Genomic DNA, 21,725 nt, shown 5'->3' on the forward strand with positions numbered 1-21,725 from the left:
CTGCACTCTAGGTATCATTAGATCGGGAAAGGACCATAGTTTTTAGGAATACCTGCAAAATTTAAACATCGGCAACAATTTTAGAAGTTTTCACGCATTTTCTTCCAGTTTACTCTCCGGTGACACTTTCTTCGATCAGATGTTGCGCTCTCATTGGTCAATTCAATGTTGCTCAAGATAACTCGTACGCGGACTTGTATTTTAGAGGGATTTTCAAACGATATTCAAACTTGCTTTGATGCAAGAAATACATAGTCACGTCCTACCGAATGTCCGATGTATGGTTAAAATATTTCTACATAAATATGAAAATTAATACATATACTCACCACGTAATAAGAACTTCTTCACTCACCATTTGAATATCCCTCTAAAATACGAGTCAACGTACGATTTATCTTGATCAACAAAATTAACCAATGAAAGCGCATGAATAAATTTGGTGCGCAACATCTGATCGAAGAAAGTGTCACCGGAGAGTAAACTGGAAGAAAATGCGTGAAAACTTTTAAAATTGTTGCCGATGTTTAAATTTTGCAGGTATTCCTAAAAACTATGGTCCTTTCCCGATCTAATGATACCTAGAGTGCAGGGTTTAACGTCCGAGAAGAATTAATTCGAGGCGACCGAAATCGGGAGGTAGCGATTTTTCCGAGTTTTGATTCCTCCCTTGTGTATTTTATAGTATAGAGGTGGTATATATAAAAGGTTGAAAAAACTTCGTGACGAGCCCCTGTGACTAGATGAATAATTACAACACAAGGTATTTAACTCCGAATTTCCACCACATGAAATACCAAAGAAAGCATTTTATTGTTTAAATATACATTATATAATTCAATCACAGTCATGTGACGTTAACTGTTTTTCGGCAAATGATAAAAATGTTCACTACCTAAAAAGTTTATATAACTAACGGCGCATGTGGTTATTTTTCTCTTTTACTAGAAAAAAATATAATTAATATAACTTCAAGTGACTGTAAGTGTAAAGCATTCTGTAAGGTATAACCTTTTGGAATGAAAAGGCTTTTTTGGGGAAATAGGGCTGTTGCTGCGATTTCAAAAAAAAAAAAAAAAATTTCAGATGATAAGATTTTACCTCAGCCATTTTTTTCTACAATAATGCACGTTTTATTATCGAACTGGTGTGTGATGATGACAAAATTGTTAATCTAAACAATACAAAATCGAATAAATTGCATAAGTAAACAAACAAAAATAAAGTAGACTTTTTGGAACACGCTGAAATTGCAATACTGATATTGAACAAGACTTCAAGAGATTGAAATAAAAGAACTTGATCTAATATCTAAGGACTTTTCTGTAGAGAGATGATTTTTCTTAATTATATTTTGTGACCGTTGGGGAAATGTTTATATTTTTTCAATATATAATCAAAGCACATGCTATGTAGTCTCAAAACTGAGTTGTCTTTCGTAGCTCTCATGTAAGTAATTGTTACGTGACCATAATTACCATAATAAAAACGTGACCATTATTAAAGACTAGCGAGTCTTATAACCATTGAAAAATTACATAGTCAAATAAAAATGAAGCATTAAAGATAAAAAATAAACTGACTTTTTAATAATCTTATGCATGTAGGTATTATAAAGATCAATAGCTTTGAGGTTTTTTTAAAGAGTATGTCAGTATTTGAGGAGAGAGAGAGAGAGAGAGAGAGAGATAGAGAGAGAGAGAGAGTCACTAGAACTACATATGATTTACTCTTCAGAGGGAAAATTGACGAGGAAAATTTTCAAAGAACTATATATGATAAGAGTTAAATTTGGCCCCCATAATTCGCCATTTTTAAGTGTTTCGGGTACAATAAAATGTTAACTAATTTTTTAGAAGAGTTGATATAAAATATATCTTTCATCTATTTATTTGATTTGTTTGCACTCACTGGCAGTATATGACGTCAGAAGTGACGCCATTTCTATAATTCAATCAAAATCAGCCAAAAATTGACATTTTTCTTGTCTATTTACGAATGGGAAATATAGAGAGCATGCTTGAACAAGGAAAATATTTTTGTCACTTATTAGTCTTGGCTAGATACATCTCTGATTAAAATATTTCATTTGTTCAAGAATGCGCTCTATGTTTTCGGAAGGAAAAAATGCTTGAAAACAAGCTGTTTTACGCTAAAAATGCAAAAATGGCGGGAAAAGGTTGTCTTTACAATGTCATAATTCTAAATTGTGGGCACTTGAACCAAAATGAATATTATGTAAACACATCACATACGTATCTGTACTAAGAAAACAAAGAATGATAGTAAAATGATAATGTTCATCTTAAGGGGCCATTTTAGGCCCTTATCATATATAGTCCTTTCAGTTTTAAAAAAAAAGTCGCATCCGAGATGTTTCTTTTTATATTTTTTCCAGATCTACTTTTTGTCTTGACTACAGGGACATGTGAAATATCATTGGGCTCGACTTTTCCTACTTGTCATGTATACATATACATGAACATGTTTTGGTGCAAATAACGTCAAGGGACAGTGGAAGACTGTAATCATATTTCATTTTAAAACGCATTTAAAGCATGGTACAAAGGCTACATATTGATGTAATGTGTTCAATGATGCTAAGTTTCTGACAAATTAATATTGTTCGGTATAGAAGCAGTTTCCTGGAGAGTACTTTATTATGGGGAATGGCATACTATAGGAAATTGTTCTGGTCTATTGCTCTTGTCTTATGCCTTGCATTGGAGTATCATACAATAAGTAGTTCATTTCATAGTAAATGTAGGTACATTTATACTAGAATAACATCATTGAAGAATAATAAAAACAGTTACTCTGTCTTTTTGAGAAACTGTAAAAAAAGAACAATGTTTTTTAAAATTCGTTTTCATAACATTTATTTACAACAATTATTGGTACAGAAATATACAAATGTTATTAACAGAAACAAAAGTACTGTAGAATCGATCACTGCTCCGCTTCAATACACTGATTTTGATGCATGAAATTCAGTTCATGTTGAAAAGTAAAAAATAAAAATCCTGCATACATAGGTTAAAAATTTAAACATTATTTAATTATACATACCATTGCATATTATGCGAGATACTATGTACATTACATATCTATGCAAACCAAAACATTTTATAATGAAATAATGTATATAAAAATAGCATACACTTCAAGATGGCTCCAATCACATTATACGCGTGTACTTATAGAAATAAAGAATTGAGTATCAAGTCCGGTTTAAATTAGTCATAAAAGATAACAAGAGGCCCAGGGGCCACATCGCTCACCTGAGCAACAATTGCCTTAATTCTGATCAAATTAGCATTACAGTATCAAAATATCTTGACAACTAAGTACAGTAGATCTTGCTAAAAAAAATAGAAAATCTGTCAATTTTTATCCACCTCTTTTTTGGGGTAAATACCAAGCCCCTTTTGTTGTTGTACCTGTAAGAAGATTTTTCTCTATTTCAATTTACCCCCCCCCCCCCTCCATTTCGTGGCCCCCCTTTTCTCTAAGGAATCATGGTTTCATCAAACTTAAATCTGCATAACCTGTGCTTTCACACTAAGTACTGAGTTTTGGACCGAAAACTTTCCCAGAATATTTTTAAAGATTTTTCTCTATATATTCCTATGTAAAAATTCAAACTGCCGTCACGGCCCAGCCCTATCACTAGGGACTGTGATTTTGCAAACTTGAATTTACACTATCCGAGGATGCCTCTACACAAGATTAGGCTTTTCTGGCCAAATAGTCTTTAAAAAGAAGATATTAAAGATTTTCTCTATATATTCCTATGCCCCATTGTGGCCTCACCATACCCCATGACTATTATTTAAACAAACTTGAATCTTTACGATCTTGGGATGCTTCCACTTAAATTTGGGCTTTCCTGGCCTTATAGTTTTGAGAAGAAGATTTTTAAAGATTTTCTCTCTATATAAAAATTTATCCCCCATTGTGGCCCCGCCCTACCCCCAGGGACCATGATTTGAACAAACTTGAATCTACATTATCTGAGGATGGTTACAATTTGAGCTTTCTTGGCCATAAAGTTTTGAAAAGAAATTTTTTTAAAGATTTTCTCTATATATTCCTATATAAAAATTTATCCCCTAATTGTGGCCCCACCCTACCTCTGGGGACCATGATTTGAACAAACTTGAATCTACACTATCTGAGGATGCTTCCACTCAAATTTAAGCTTTTCTGGCTTTATAGTTTTTGAGAAGAAGATTTTTAAAAAAAATTTCGATATATTCCTATGTAAAACTTGATCCCCTAATTGTGGCCCCACCCTACCCCCGGGGACCATAATTTGAACAAACTTGAATCTACACTACCTGAGGATGCTTCCATTTTAATTTGAGCTTTTCTGGCCTGATAGTTTTTTAGAAGAAGATTTTTAAAGATTTTGTCTATATATTTCTATGTAAAACTTGATCCCCTAATTGTGGCCCCACCCTACCCCTGGGGACCATGATTTGAACAAACTTGAATCTACACTATCTGAGGATGCTTCCACTCAAATTTAAGCTTTTCTGACCTTATAGTTTTTGAGAAGAAGATTTTTAAAGATTTTCTCTGTATATTCCTTTGTAAAACATGACCCCCCATTGTGGCCCCACCCTACCCCTGGGGACCATGATTTGAACAAACTTGAATCTACACTACCTGAGGAAGCTTCCACTTTGATTTGAGCTTCTCTGGCCTAATAATGTTTTAGAAGAAGATTTTTAAAGATTTTCTCTATATATTCCTAAGTAAAACTTGATCCCCCCATTGAGGCCCCACCCTACCCCCGGGGACCATGATTTGAACAAACTTGAATCTACACTATCTGAGGAGGCTCCCATTTTTATTTTAAGCTTTTCTGGCCTGATAGTTTTTTAGAAGAAGATTTTTAAGGATTTTGTCTATATATTTCTATGTAAAACTTGATCCCCCCATTGTGGCCCCTCCCTACCCCTGGGGACCATAATTTGAACAAACTTGAATCTACACTACCTGAGGATGCCGCCACACAAGTTTGAGCTTTTCAGGCCGAATAGTTTTTGAGAAGAAGATTTTTGAAAAATACCAACAAATTTTCAATAATTCTCAATTATCTCCCCTTTAAAGAGGGCGTGGCCCTTCATTTGAACAAACTTGAATCCCCTTCACCTAGTGGTGCTTTGTGCCAAATTTGGTTGAAATCAGCCCAGTGGTTCTTGAGAAGAAGATGAAAATGTGAAAAGTTTACAACGCCAACGACGACAACGACGACAGACAACGGACAAATTGTGATCAGAAAAGCTCACTTGAGCCTTTGGCTCAGGTGAGCTAAAAAGCAATTCCACGCAATTACAACTAGCATGTTGATGTAAATAAGAACACAGGTTAAATGAATGACAATTAAAAAAACCTCTCAAAATCAATTTTTACAAACAATGTCCTGTTTTAAAGGAAGTTTTTGAAAATCTAGAATGGATGGACTAATATTTTCTCCCTGTATCAAAGATGCCCTCTGAAATCTGGAAAATCGCCTGGCTCTCATGAAATTGGACGACTCTTCCCGTGGAACTTCCCCTCGGCACTTTGAAGAAGAAAATCCAGATGTTAGAAAAAGGGAAAAATATGCACGGCACACAAACATGTAAAACATCAAAAAAATTTGAAAAAAAATACAGATTTCAAACCAGACAAAAGTAGTGAAAACAAGTGAACAGAATATTCACTTGGATTTCAGCTAGACTTGTGAATGACGATCATATTGTGGAATACTAGAAATATAGTATAAAAATATCTTTTTAAAAGATAGACAGATAAATGGCTGGAACTAGAGCGTCTGAAATTATAGTCAATAATCTGCATGATAAAGTCAAACATTTATTAATCGGCCGAGACGTTTGAAAAATCGTAAACAATTGTCTGGCTTGTTTCGTACAACGGAATGTCATCCTTGGATTTGTCTGTAGACTCCCGTTGCCGATATGATTTGTTAGAATATGGAATGGTACTGAAAGTTGAGCTTGAGCGCAAAATTTTAGACATGGTTTTACGCCTGCAACGATTCAAGAAGTCACAACCGCTAAAAGAGCCGCCGTGTCTGTTGCGACGTCTAGATGACGACGAGTAGCAAGACTTGAAGCAAACATCAACACAGGAATTTACCTCTTTACGGAATGATTCGTTCATCCAGCAGTAAACGAAAGGGTTATAACAAGTACTGCTGATAGCGATCCAGTGGAAAACGAAAAACACCGTACTGTCGTATCGAAAGACCGTGGCGTCAGGATGAAAATCCGTCAGAATATGGTATAAATTTAGTGGCATCCAACACAGCGCAAATATGACCACTACGGTTATTAATAGTTTTATGCTTTTACGCTTGGCCCGGTTCTGGGATCGTTGCTGGGAATGCGTTACTGCTCCCAAATGTGTTCTCCGCCACAATTTTCTCACTATTCGTCCGTAAGAGAAACCGATAATAGTCAGAGGAATGAAATATTGAATAATCGTGGTCGTTAGTGTTAAAGTCATTTCAAATTCTGCTTTGGGTTCTGGAAACACTGCTCTGCATCTTTTTACAAATCTAGACACGAAAGAGACTTCGGTAACCTCGGTGTAAATTCCATAGGGTAGAGACAAGAAAAAGGAAATTACCCAGATCAAAACGAGAATAACAATTCCCGTGCGTTTTGTAATCCTTGGTTTCAATGGGTATAGAAGTACATATTGGCGATCGAGTGCTATCGCCGTGAGCGTAAATGTGGATACATATACAGATATCATCAAGGAAAAGTTCACCAGATGGCAAATGAAGTCACCAAAAGGCCATTCATCCAACACATTTCTCGCAATGGTGAAGGGAACGTTCAGACACGTAACAAACAAATCTGAGATCGCCATGTTTGCAATGAAGAAATTGGTCACGGTGTACATTCTCCTATTCCGCATTATGACGTAACACACTATACTGTTCCCGAATAAGGAAATACAGATTAGAATAGCGTATGCCGTGATTAAAATGATACTACCCACGACATGTCTTGTTGTGTCCCTTTGTAAGACGGTGACGTTTGTCTCGTTTGTCGGTAGTTTCATGTGTAGATTGAAAGCGGCCACGGCAGACAGGTTCTCAGACCTGTTCACGAAGCCTTTTAGAAAGTCTTCTATATGTTGAATATGGTCGTAATAATCCATAATGGAAACAGTTATCTTTGTGACCACTCTTCTATCCTTTGCACTACTCAGTGTTCAAACATGATGTCTTTCTTAGATCATGCCAACGTTCTTTGGAATATTTTTTTAAACAGGTGGTTTCAATATCTGCTTCACCTGAAATGAAATAAACACTTTGTTACATACATAAATATATCACCTGATAGGTGCTGCATCGAACCTATACAGGTGCACGTAATCCTTTTAAAAACTAATTTTAAAATTCATTGGATTAATAAATAAACTTCAATTAACTTAGTGTAATTGTCCCATAGATTATATTGAAAACAAAGAAATATTTTTGTCACACGTTGTTCCGTTTTCCTCTCAAGGGTTTTGATATATTTTCCGTGACGAAAAAATGAATTAAGAATTTGTCAGTCTTAGTTATTTCGTGGTAAGGAGATCAAGGGACTAGAAAGTATCGTTAATGAATACAGATCGATTATTAATAAAACATTACGGACGATAATGTGTCGAAAAATCAAAACAAAACTACGATGTCATTTTGTCCTGTCAGAAGAGACAGTTCATAATTCATCATCTCAAAAAGAGTGCATGAATGGAAAAGCATGACGTGTTATGGTTCACCTATTAAAGAGTTTATTACATCATCAATTAATAATTTTTCATACCATACCTTATAATTATCAACTAATTAAAAAAATGGAGCTCGGTTTCAGATGGTTAAATGCTATTCATCATATTTATTTTGGTTTTGTTAACATTTAAATACATTTATTTTCAAAACTTCAAACTGGAATACAAGTTGTTGAGCTATATATAAAATACATAACACATTACTCTCTGGTTCGCACATGTATATTTAAACAATGCTTTTGTACGAAAATTTATTATGTATATACGATGTTATTATGATTTATTTAAAAATATGCTTATTTTATTTTTCTTTTGTTTTTTTTTCAAGATTGATACAGACATGAAATATACAGCGCCTTATCGGTGGAACAAGCCATTGAAACAAAATATGGATGAGCACTTCAACTGTTCAGAAAACTTGATTGTTTATAAAAAAAAAATAAAAATCGACAACTGACTATATTACTAGAAATTCCAAATTTAAGCCACACTGTCAACATAAAAAAGTGAGGAAAAAGGTAATTGAAGTTGGATTTTTTTCAACTGAAATATGCACTTGAATGCATTTAAAATACGACTTTCAAATATATAAAATACTGTCTTGGGGGGGGGGGGGGGGGGGGGGGTTATGATTCCGAACAGTCAGATCAAATCTACATCAAACGTTTTATAGAGATTAGGGTGAAATCAACCTTACTTTTTGTTATTATCATAAAATTCTCCTTATTGTTGTTGCCACGAAAGATATGAAGATTTTTTTATCTTGCAAACCACTCCGAACAATTCGTTTTATAATTGTAAAGGCCTTTCATGCGTAAGCAATTTATACTGGAATTAATATCGGAAGTATTCCACGAACCACCTTAAAATGATCTAGGAAATATTGAAGTATTAATTCTAGAAGGTTTTAATCTACATTAAAGAGTCTTAAGAAACTTGCCTTAAGATATTGCCCTGCAATCTACATAGAAAAGTTGATTGCAAGCTTTTATATATATATATATATATATATATATATATATATATATATATATATATATATATATATATATATATATATATATATATATATATATATATATATATATATATATATATATCTCAGAAGGTCTTTTTATTTTAAGCTATATTGTTTAACATACATGTAGCTATGTAGCTGTTAATGTGAACGGAATATTTTATTCGTATGAATAATTCATTCATTTGGGGGGGGGGGGGGCTTATACAGGAAGGATCAATTCAAAATTTTTGTAAATGACATTTTTATGATATAATGCATGTAAGCTGTGGTTTGGAAAAAGCTGCGTAACCGATTTTCTGTAGAAAGTTTAAGTTGGTTCTTTCAGGTATGTTCACGGAACGAAGGGTTAATGATATGTTATGTTCACAGAACTAAATACTTATTATATACTTTTTATTTGAAAAGAAACAATATAAAAATATATTAAACTTTTAAATTTCTCGATGGAGGTATTATAACTTCATGTATTTTCTTAATGATGTCATTAACCTTTCAAGTAGAACCCGCCTTACTCTTTAAAGTGAGATCTTTTATTAAATAAATATTTCATTTAATGCAACTGCGTCATTGAAACGCATTTTTAATTTGCATGATGTAACAACATCTCATCAGGAGAATTAGCTGCTTAAAATCGTTAATATGCATTAATGTGCAAGCGATTTATTTCTGCGTGAGCAGAGCAGAATGCCTGTGAAAGAACTTTCGTGTAACGAGGGTAGAAGGAACCTGGGGAGAATTTATTATACATGGCTGCCGCCGTGAAAACGATTTAAAGACGGGTGCCAAATGTTTGATCTAATAGAGATTGAAGACAAGAATAACAATGAAAAGCATTGCTGTGAATTCAAGAAAATGTGGGATTCTTTAAATCATCATCATCTCTCTCTCTCTCTCTCTCTCTCTCTCTCTCTCTCTCTCTCTCTCTCTCTCTCTCTCTGAGATTTAAATTTATTATTTAAATTAAGAAAGTGGGTGGATGGGTTAGGGATGAAGAGATGGAATAAAATTACTGGGGTTGAGGAACATGTAAGTGGAAAATACCATCCATCTCTCTCTCTCTCTCTCTCTCTCTCTCTCTCTCTCTCTCTCTCTCTCTCTCTCTCATCTGTGCGGGTGAATGAGGAATTAGGGGATTGGAGGGCTAATTGTTATTGGGCTTGAGGTAAGTGGGAAATACCACTGGTAAAAAAATTGGAAAAGGGGGAAAACATACCGACAGGTCCGAAGGAAAATGGATGAAATTAAATAGTTAAGTACAAATATTATACCACTGACAGCCTATTGATTTTCTTTTGCTAAAAATGAGTTACAACTGTTACATTAATGTTATTTTAGACTTGGTCTCAGCTGGAACAGACATTTTCACACCATTGTTTGATTTTTAGCTGGTCCCCAGAGCAACCGGTTCGTGTATCGCCGTATTTCTTGCTGTCAATGGGGACGGGAATAGCCAATGGGCAGAAGATGGTCATTTTAAATGCAGCAAAACCTCTAAATCAAATACCAGTATATATCTAAGAAAAATTTGGTCACTATCAAATTGATATTCTACGTAGTATAACTATCATTATTTAGGTTCGTGTTGGTCGCGTTATATATCACCCGTATTCCGGTAGATTTGTTATCTTTCAAATGTGACTAAACCCCGGATATTATTCCAGGAATAACCATGCTAAAATCGGTTTTCTGTAAGTGTCAATGTGTGTTATTGGATACATATCCATTAATGATCACATTTGTTTTTATCTAACAGATATATATGCTCCTGATTTTATTCAAATAAAGAAGCATTACAATCACCAACCTGGGACAAAGGCAGACATATATATCACTTTAAAAAGATTAATGTTAATCTCTTTAAGGACAGAGCCCAACATATTAGACAAGTCTCTTTGAACGAATGCCATAACTTGAAAATACCGTAAATCCGGTGTTTTGTTTTTTGCGTGTTCCAAAATTTGCAAAATGGAGAAAATGTGTAGTATTTTTTTTATTTGCGTCAGTCATGTTTTTGCGATTTTAAAAGTTTCTCGTGAAAAATGATACAGATTATAAAATCTGCCCATTCAATATTTTGCGATTCAAAAGAGATCGCGAAAAAGCAAAAATTAGATCATCGCGAAAAATACCGGATATACGGTAGACTATTTTTGTATTCATAAGCCCGAAATATTAGACACGATCTCTTTTGAACGAAACTTTTATAAGCTTATTACATGTACACATCATATTTAAATGAAATCCAGCCCTAAGACTTGGAGCATTGGATGAAACTTAGTTAAATAAAATACCGACGTCCCATGTCAATGTATGCGTGAGCACGATAAAGATCCTTCACTCCAATGGTCACGTGCTCCTGTTAATAATGACGCAATTACATCTGATGACAGATGCTGTATCCTTAATACATGTACTGTAGCAAATGTCCAAAGGGACATCGTCCAAAACGAGGCTAATCATCAGGTGAGTACGTCAGAGAATGGTCTTGAAAACAAAGCAATTACGCACCGATTACTATAAACCGAACCGTAGGTTTTAAATTGAATACTAGTACAATACGCAAAGGGTGATGAACTTAAACGTAATTAATGTATTAAATACATATAAAGAGCGTTGTGATACTATCATTGAATCTGAGAAATTGCATGCATCCTCCACTTTTTTGAAATTTGATTTAAACTCGTTAAACCGTATCTTTGTGTGAATAATGGCACTGAAGTCAATAATCTGATAAACATCTTGCGGTGAATCTTCAGGGATGAAATTATCACAATGGTTTATTATTTCTGCTAACAGTAGAATGCGATAATTATAGCACATTTTCCATAGAGAATTTTTTTTCTTAAAAAAAGGGGGCAACATCACTCTTAAAGCGCCACCGCTGATTGCTTGGGTTTAAAATTAACGACCAATTCAGCAAGATTTAACGTCATACGGCAGGTCTCAATCGGCGTAATTTCGAACAGAATAATCAAAAGCTGGAGTTTGCTCTTTCGTGATTTTTTTCTTCCAAAGACTTATCAAATAGCAGAGACATGTTCTTCTTACTACATGTAACTTGTTTTATCAACAAAGCATTATATGTAGAAATACATATACATGTAATATGAAAAATTATGAAGTCTATTTATTTTTGATTTTGAGAAATAACTGATATCTTGCAAATGGTTATATCAATACATATCTTCTTGATTAAAATAACTATTTAATTAGTGTTTTAAAATGATAATATTTCAGTGTAGCCATTGGCAATATCATCAGTCTAGAGGACTTTGCCAGCTATATCTATGGACGATTTTAGAGCTTAATTTACTGGGTGGGTGTAAATACAAAATTTACAACATGATGTCGTAAATTTTGTATTTACACCCACCCAGTAAATTTAATATTTACAACATGACAGTATCCTTATACATGTATTGAAGTTAAGCCGAGAAAAACAACTCCATTATAAGTGTAGTATGTAGTCCCTTTGCGGAAATGAACCCATTTTTATTTATTACATATAGAAAATTAAATTTTTTGGACCCCCCTCCCCCTCCCCTTTCTTTAAGGATTTTAAAGTTTTGTTTGTCTGGTTTATTTGTTGTTGTTGTTTTTTGGTTGTTTTGGGTTTTTTTTTATATGTCTCCCCTTTATCAAATAAAGCAAAGTGTCTGTAGTTGAGGTTTTACATAATACCATCTACCATAAAAATCACATGGGATGCTTGCGGCATTTTTTTATTCGCTGATGCCAGACCGCAACCAGATTTTAATCAAATCCTTAGTAAAAGCAAACATTGGGGTGCTGTTACCGTTAAAAACAAATTTCATTTTAAAGAGAAATAGATTGGGTACAAGGCTCTGAGAAAAACAAACTAATATCGTTATACACCTACAAAACTCTTTCAGAGTCAGACTAGAGACTCCTTTACAGAGATAATGATCTAAGTGATAATAGTGCTTGAAACAATGAGTTAAAGTAATTATTTGTTGTCTGGTGACATTTATAATGTCGAACTGCTGGAAATATATACCAAATAACCCTTCAGCCCAAATCATCATTCTATAATCATCATTCAATATACAACAATTTAACCAAAATATAACAGACAGGCAATGTACATGACATTCATTCAAGCAAAAAGCCAATAGACCACAACATTAACGCCTCCAAAATTCATTTCTTTTTCCTTCATAAATCTCGTAACTCCCACTGGGACCACATTATGGCATTAAGATCTGGATTCAACCATTTATTATATAAGGAAGAACTCTCAGGTATCAAGGTAGTATTGTAATCGAGATGCTGACGTTTGAGAGAGAAAAAATGCATTTTTAAAATTACCAAATGTAGAATTTTAAAACACTGATATAAAGTACAGTGTTCACTTTAACTTACATATAACATTTCTGTCTACCCAGATGTTTATCATGGAAATTTTTAATTATGATCTAATCACTATGTTAATATAAGTTATTGTCTATGCATATCTACGAAAAATAGCAAAGTTGTTAAAGTCCACAGTCAGCAGCAAACAACAGGCATGTTATAACGGGAGGGGGTGGTCCCCCACTTTTTTCTCAAAGCAAGGAATTATCTGAAAATTATTTGTATAGTGTTAAATTCAATTTTTTAAAAGTTGTTTAAAGTTGGAATTTCCAACTTTTATCTTGGAAACTCCAACTTTAAAATTGGCTTTTCCAACTTTTAAGTTGGGATATTGCAGAAAAAAATCCGAACGTGGCTCCTAAAATTCTAAATATAGGTTTTTTCATGTTGATTTTAATGACCGGTTATTATAAAAATCCGCGTAACATCTGTATAAGGTATTATAATAGTCCTCTGCTTAGTAACTAAAGAACTGGGCTTGGTATTGATCAGATAGATAAACACAAAAAAAAAAGATATCTTGAAGTAAGAAGTATATGACTTTGTTCTAAATCACTTATATTTACATGCGCATTAAAGAATACAAGACCATTCTAACTTGATTGCTTCTATACAGTTTCCAGTTCACGCCAAAACTTAATGTAGCTACCATCAATCTTACCAGCTGGATATCTGTAAAAACTTCTTAACTATTTGTTTCTTTTGTCATGTCAATTAATAATCATACCATCTTCTGAGCCATTGACTCCAGAGAGCTTCCCTTCAGGTAACGGTTCATTTGTGTCACTATCATTGATACAAAGGAACCGTTTCTGTGTGAATTGATGAGCATCTTTATTTTTATGACAGTCATTAGTGTGGCGTGTACAATTGCCAGGCAACCATACAATACCTGATAGATAATTGCTTCATTGTTCAGGTCACGATTCGCTGCCGTTAACGATTCTGCCACTGCTGTCTCAAGTTTGCCTATTGCATATTTACCCTACACCCATTGGAAAAGAATTTCTATTTCATTTGCACTGAGTATCCATGATTACTTATTGATATTTTTTAAGGGATTGGGTGGGTTGATGTAACAGGTTCATTTAAATTTTAAACCTCTCCCCAAAATAATTAAAAAGTTCAAAATGTTCGTAAATGAAAAGAAATGAAAAGGCCAAATCGTAAGAAGTTACGGGGAGGGGAGGGGGCGTCCCGAGCTTGAACCAGAAGGTAGATTCCTACAAATATTCTGGGGATCTAACTACTGATGTCATATACTTTCAGTTTTGGTGTGGGGGTGGAGAGGGTGCTATGGTGTTTATGTCTCATACGTTTACATTGCAGACTCATTAACTTTGCAAATTCCAGACTGGACCTCCACCTTCTTGATGCGCATGTGCCAAACATTAAACTTGTAAAAACATAAATGATGATTGGAAGACTGTTCGATATGCTATTTGATAACAAAACTCAAAAGGGCTGATCATCAACGCAAACCCAATTTAATTTCATCATCAACGCAATTCAATTTAATTTCAAATCAATATGTCTCCCAATTGCTTTGGTGTTAATGACATACTTTCAAAAGCAATTGAAAACACCTGAGTGGGTATCAATGAGTGAAGATTGATACCATCTCTCTCTGGGGCACATTTTGTATGTACAGGTCAAATACTTAGTATTATGCACATCTGTTTTTAAATTGAAAATATTTTTATAAAGAATAGACTCTTTCATAACGCAAAGTGTTTCTAGCATATGTAAACTACACATCGTAATTTATCATGGCTGATAAACTGATTGATAGTCTACGAAAATGGCTGAAAGGTAATTGATGATCTGCTCACAGACAGAGACCTTGGTAATTTACATTAAACTGTCCAAGATCAGATGATGGTGAATGAAAATAGCCGAGTATTTCAATAAACTACATTTAGACGTCGTTCACATTTCAGTTAACCGAAATTTCATCGCTAGCAAGATAATAATTTCATTGTCGTGAATTTATTTGTAGATATTTTTTTCTTCTTTTTTTTCCAATTATTGAACAATTGCTTCTTTATCTCTCTCTGTTTGATGTTGGTTGTCTTTTATTGCTGAACAACACGACAAGGTTATGGTCACTAAATATTTTTGTCAAGGTTTAATCATATTATTCTTACCATAACACGAATTATTTGTTCTTTAAATTGCAATTATATGTATGTAAATACAAGTCTCATTAATTATTTGTTTCAGGGTATGGCGGTTACAGTGGTTGTGTCTTTGATCAGAACATGTGCAAAAACGCCTTCTTTTACTTCCGCAGTCAATCAATTTCGATTGCACACAACATCACGGTATCCTAGCTAAAATGAAAAAAAAAAGTAAATAAATATTCGGTGACATAATTAATACCATACTTGCGACCATGCATGCATTTTTGGGGCACTTTTAATGATTGAATGAATGCCGCATGTTTTTAATCAGTCAAATCCACTGAGGAAATAATACACGAGGGATGTTGATTCGTGTGCAAGTAAGTCAGAAAGCGCATTTAAAAAAATAACCCTCCAACTTCAGTCCCTAACCCCCCCCCCCCCCCCCCAAGCACACAAGCGCACTGCCCATAAATGTTCACGTTTAAAGTCAGTAAAAACAACAGTATAGTTTTGATTTCCACTTTAGACAAGATATATTTTCACATTTTCCAATGAAACCCTGTCCATTATTTTGTACTCTCTACAAAGCATTAGGAACTGAAAATTTAAAAAAAAAACCCAAAAAACCGAAGCTCTTTAAGTTGTCTTGAGATGAAATATACAGATATGAAAAAAAATCAAATGTCATTTATTATGCATACGATATCTCGTTTGAGCAATTAATTAGAACAACATTGTTAAGTTTGAATTCATTTATAATTTTCGATGAAAAAGTTCCTACATTTACTAATTGTCTTACAAAGCAAGTTATTGAAAAGGCTTTCTAACATCATTATATAAATATATAAAGTTTTGACTTACAACTTACAGTATCGATACAAAGCCTTTGTTTAATCGATTACGAAGAACATTGCATAATGACAATTTTCTCCCTAAAGATTCTGTTAATTCGGTAATTTGTTTTGCCAATTCGTGTTCAATAAGGGAACAAATGAGGTCCAAAGATATGTTTGCAAGATATAACAAATTCTGCACAGAGGTACTTTTAAGTTCTGCTGTCACGAAAGGCTCAGACACGACATAAAAAAAAAACTCTCATAGCTCAGCGGCTCTGGATAACGAGCAATACCTAAATTTGAAAATCATCGTCCTCTAGTAACGACTACAAAAAACTTCATGTAGGGAGAGGGCTAAAATGCCTGCTGCCCAAACCCCATCAATATATTATATTGAATGAAATATTGTTTGAATAAATGTATACTACAAACAAGGTTGATTTGAATCAAATCACTCATCAATCAATTAATAAAAGGAATCAGTTCGTTCAATTATTGTTCTGAAGGAAGTCAGTTGCAAGCTGTTTTATTATCAAACCACGAGAAATGTGGTGTCTATCGTCGTTGGTTGCATGTTTTAATCTATAGCTAAGGACCATGAGGATGTACTTCCCTAAAATAAGTCGATGGCAGCAAAAAGCCATTCATTTACCGAAACGGTTAATCAAGAGACAATCACCCAAAATATTCAAACGAAAAATCAACCAGAGAACGTCTGTGCAAATATCAGGCTAAAAGCAAACATTATTTTATCTTCATTAACTTGTATCACCTTACATTAATCTTTGTGTCCAAAGGACGCCACTGTCCTTTAGCTAAGCTAAAGCTATTGTTTGGTCGATAATTTGCCGAAATACATTCGCACGCTCTTTAATAATAAACCATGCATGTAGATAAGGAAAGGTTAGTTGGGTTTTTTTTATTCCGAACGTTCTGATTCTAAAACCAAACAGAACATTTTGTTGACTAAAATATCCAGCAAAGGAATTTTTAGGTCCTTGACTTTGTAAGTTATAGCTGTTCATTCTCCATTATGACTCTTATCTTATGTAACTAAAATTGCTCAAGATTATTAATTCTGACAGAAATGTTAACTACCGATTTTATTGCGTTTGTTTTTTAAATGTTCTGTTTCTGACGTGTTTTGTGAAACGAATTACGGTTATATTATTTTGTTTTTATTACATCGGCTTTAATTTACCAACAGTTGCTATGATAACACTTGTCCTACAATGTATATGTACATTGTATACAAACTAGATTGGGGACAACATTGCTTACAGTTGCATGTGTGTGATTCCACGATAGACGAAATATTCTCCGACGCGAATATATGATATTTTCATTTTTAACATATAGTATCATGAAATATAATTTATTGAATTATTTTGGAAACATTTCTCCCATTTTGTTCTTAGACGGTCAAAATCAAAACAATTTTGACCAACCAAGATTAATATTTCGGAAGAGCTAACGTTTCAATTGTTGACCGTTCTTCGATATATAAATGCATAGTGCGAATATATTACTAAATGTACATGTACATGTCGTAACAATAAAGATCAAACAGCATACACGGTGATAACTGCCAACCACAATGCACTGAAGTCAAATAAAGACACGCTAACTCCCCTTATCGCGATAAATAACCGTCTGGCTTATGAGGGCTTTATATGGTCCTGGCTATTTTTTAATCAATTAATAAATAATATCCTTAAGTAGAAGAGATCTGTATGCAGGTATAGTAAAAAAAAATTCAATTTTCAAAGCCAAAATATATTGGATTTTTCTTCTTCATTAAATGTTAGTTCATCGCAAAAAAGCCCCATAACTAAATATTTTGACCACCCATCCTCCAAATGCATCGAACCCGCTGTGCTTTAAATAAAGGAATCTCAAAGCTTGGTTTAATCATTATATTTATTTTATCGCATGTTTGAAAATCGTTGACTGACAGTGTACCAAAGTGCTTTCGATTTATATTAAACAAATTACATTTGGGAATTCTTTTTTCACAAACAAGCACCTAATGCATGTACCATTATAATGATCTGATGTAGTAGGCTTCATTATTAAAAAAAATCGGATTAATTTTGAGAAAATCTCACTGCAATGATGCGCTACTTCAAAATTCTTATTCGGTTGGAGACTGGTATTATTATAGATTACGAAATCTGAGGTACGCCTGGTACAAAACACTAGGTACGAATTAATCTGATCCTTTAGCAGATAATGTAGTGCATTATGTACATACAGCATACAAAACAATTGGAAATGTTAATCGTAAATGGAAAACTCTAATCTCTCGGAATTAAATTGAACGAATTCACAACTCTGAGATTAGTTTTCTGCCTGCTGCTGTTTGAATTGCGGGTGTTTAATCGAAATTTTAATGTAGGAGCCTATAATTTCGTTTTATAAAAAAGAATGCGGTTAGAGAAAATGCCAAAACGAAAAAAAAAATCACATATTGAACAAGTGGTTCACAGAAATATGATACAACACATACGGTTGAAAAAATTGTCATTGTTGGCTTATGTTCCTCACGGAACGACAGGCCTAAGTAAGTAAATAAGTAATACGGTTTAAAAAGGAGGCACTGCATTTTATAATAACGTACGGTCTTGTCGCCCGAACGCAGGTCTAGATGTACAAGTAGAGTGTATAGATTACTGTATTTAATGATAAGGTGCTGGATTCATTACGACTTCTTAAAAAGTGAATCATCTTTTTCCCTTTTTAATGGCTAAGCATGAAATCAATTGTTAAGAAAATTTTTAGAAAAATTGTCGACATTTTATATGAAATCATGTGAAAAGTAATCTGGATTTCTATTTACAACTTAATCTTTTAAAGAAGATGAAAATCAGTACTTTTCTGAAAAAATGTAATCAAGTTGAACTTGCATCGACAGACAAGGTAAAAAATCTAAATTTTTAACATATTTGCGTCATATTGCATTGAAAATGAAAGTTCAAAACACATACCAGTATTTTTCATTAAAAAAAACACCAATTACGATAGATCTTATATTAATTAAATCAAACTTTTATTGTAACGAGCATTATTTAAGGCCTAGGAATTCCTATCTCAAACAGACGCCTGTAGGCTTTTATTCACTAGATATTAATCCTAACAGATCGCTGAAATATTATACCATTGTTTAATTTTGATTATTAATTGAATGAAAATTTAATAAACTCAAGGCATTGAAAATTAATTTAGCTAAGACAAAGTTATGTCTTACAGAGTTTTCTAAATGTGCTTATCTCAAATTCACGTAAAATGGATAACTATGTAGTCTTAATTGCATTTGAAATAGATTTAGTTAATACATAATAAAGTTCTGTCAATTTTTTATTTAAAAAAAAGATATAGAGAATATCTTAAAAATACGTTTACCTGTGTTTAGTAACAAGACAAATCTATGTATGTACATGAATTTGCATGATTAAGGTGAGCGCATACACTTTTTTTTATTCATATTCTTATTAGTAAGAAAATGTTTTTGATATAAGTGAAAAAGAATAAATTTACAACAGCAACAAAAATAAGACAAAAGGCATTTATCTTAAGATGTTCTCCAAACAGTTAATCAGAAGATTTTGTATCATTGTAACTGTGCTTATTAAGTAAAGTTAAATTCCGTCGTTGCGTTTTCGTATTTTATCAAAAGGCTACTTATAACAGTATAGGAATGTAATAAATGTATAAATGCCGTAATAGCCGAGATCTCCAATACCATTACATGTACTTTTCTTGTATACAAATTTTTCAATTCTTTTCAAAACAATATCCTAATAAAGACACTAGGTTTCACATTTTTCTGTACATTCTGTTTCGAGTTCAGTAAAATTCACGCAAACACCTTTTTAAAAAAAAACATTTAAAAAATTTATAGACTGTAATATCCTACCTTCCTTTTTTTGCGCCAATATCACAAGTATCCTAACTCTACGTACAAAACACAACTATCGCGGACGGCAACTCGGCAATCTTGTTGTGGTCGCCTTTGCAGTCTACATTTCACCAATAATCATTTTATGCTTAGCTATAAGAGCCCCCAACTTTAGAAGTTCCCTTGATAGAATCTTTAATAATTGAATCCATGCGTATAATTATGCTCCTTTCTAATGCACCGAACCGACACAGAATATATGCCGTGCAGAATAAAAACTCAAGTTTTTAGTATTCTCTCGCTTTCTTTTAATGTGTTAATAGATGTCGAATTAGACCAGGTCGATGAAGGCATTCCGTTCATTCATTTAACGAGAGAGAGAGAGAGAGAGAGAGAGAGAGAGAGAGAGAGAGAGAGTATGGGGTGTGGGGGTCTGTGTCTACATTTAATTTATTTTCTTTGAGATAACCTATATCTCGGTTAACGTTAGAATTAGATTACATGAATCTATTAATCAGACATCAGTACAATCAAGTATGCACATATATACATATAATTAAATAGGGGGATGTACAAATTCATTTTTGGTTCAAGAAATCAAGGTTAATTGATTAATTCATTTTATTCTCCACTGTGATTATTAAAGTCCACATCATATCGTCGCAAGATGGCGGCAATTGACTTCAAATACAAACCAATGATTAACATAATTTAATTTTTGAAGTACAAGCGCCTACCCTGAAACTTCAACATTTGCGGCTTTCGCGCACTTGGCATATACAAATGTACCAATTTTCCTTTCAGAATAACTGAAAACAACCAGTTGCATTTATATGCCCATGCATGCAGTTATTCCGATTAATTTTAAAAAGTTTTTAGAAAACAAAGTCATAACCCTGAGGTCAAACTATTTTACAGTAGCAAACAACGTTTTCTGCAAGATTGTTTTGCAAAAATTAAAGCAAGTTTTCTGCTAGCGCATTCTCTATCACGGTGCAATGTTAATTTTCTGTTTAACCGTGCATGTAGCAACTACCTTGCGGATAAGATTGGCACCTGACGTCATTTTTTTTATAATTTGATATAAAAGATTATTCCATGTACTACATGTATAATTCAAACTGTAACTGATATTACATGTATCACGAATGATCTTATTATAAAAAGAGATATTTCAACGTCCAGCACCTGTGGTCACCAGACAAAATTAAACGCATACTGGAAGCATGTTTAATTTTTTTTCAATCTTTTTTCTATGCATAAACATATATTGTACATGTAAACATAGAATCGTACATGCATAAAACAGTCTCTCTCTCTCTCTCTCTCTCTCTCTCTCTCTCTCTCTCTCTCTCTCTCTCTCTCTCTCTCTCTCTCTCTCTCTCTCTGTGTGTACAGTAGACTTAAGCGCCCGATCTGCTGCTGGTACTGTCATGTTGTAAATTATGAATTTACCGGGTTGTTGTAAATTTGTATTTAGACCCATCCAGTAAATTCAAAAGTTACAACATGACAGTACGAACCCCGCGGACGACAAGCCCAATTTGGCTTTCTCCTATGTGATGGAGTAATAGGTTCCTAGAAAAGATTATTAGGTCCTTCTTCTAAAGAGTTTAAATCGATGTTTCATAAGATTTGTCATGATTTAGACTCTCTGTGTTACAGAGACG

The 21,725-nt window shown here is 33.5% G+C and overlaps 1 protein-coding gene across 2 annotated transcripts; it reads right to left on the reverse strand.

Annotated features, from left to right (window-relative positions):
* Positions 1-5,323: 5,323 nt before the first annotated feature.
* Positions 5,324-20,319, reverse strand: LOC105326089 (G-protein coupled receptor 83). Of its 2 annotated transcripts, none has more exons than XM_011425943.4 (3): positions 20,074-20,318; positions 6,151-7,317; positions 5,324-5,572 (listed from the first exon to the last, which is right to left on the reverse strand). In XM_011425943.4, exons 2-3 carry the CDS (start codon positions 7,180-7,182, stop codon positions 5,411-5,413), a joined length of 1,194 nt encoding a protein of 397 aa, XP_011424245.3. In that variant the 5' UTR covers positions 7,183-7,317; positions 20,074-20,318; the 3' UTR covers positions 5,324-5,410. The 2 variants fall into 2 exon arrangements, 1 of the variants encoding a protein (XP_011424245.3); XR_010708571.1 differs by having other exon boundaries at positions 5,499-5,572; positions 5,715-7,317; positions 20,074-20,319.
* Positions 20,320-21,725: the final 1,406 nt, after the last annotated feature.

The sequence above is a fragment of the Magallana gigas genome, chromosome 8 (assembly GCF_963853765.1).
Source record: "Magallana gigas chromosome 8, xbMagGiga1.1, whole genome shotgun sequence".
NCBI classification, from domain to species: domain Eukaryota; kingdom Metazoa; phylum Mollusca; class Bivalvia; order Ostreida; family Ostreidae; genus Magallana; species Magallana gigas.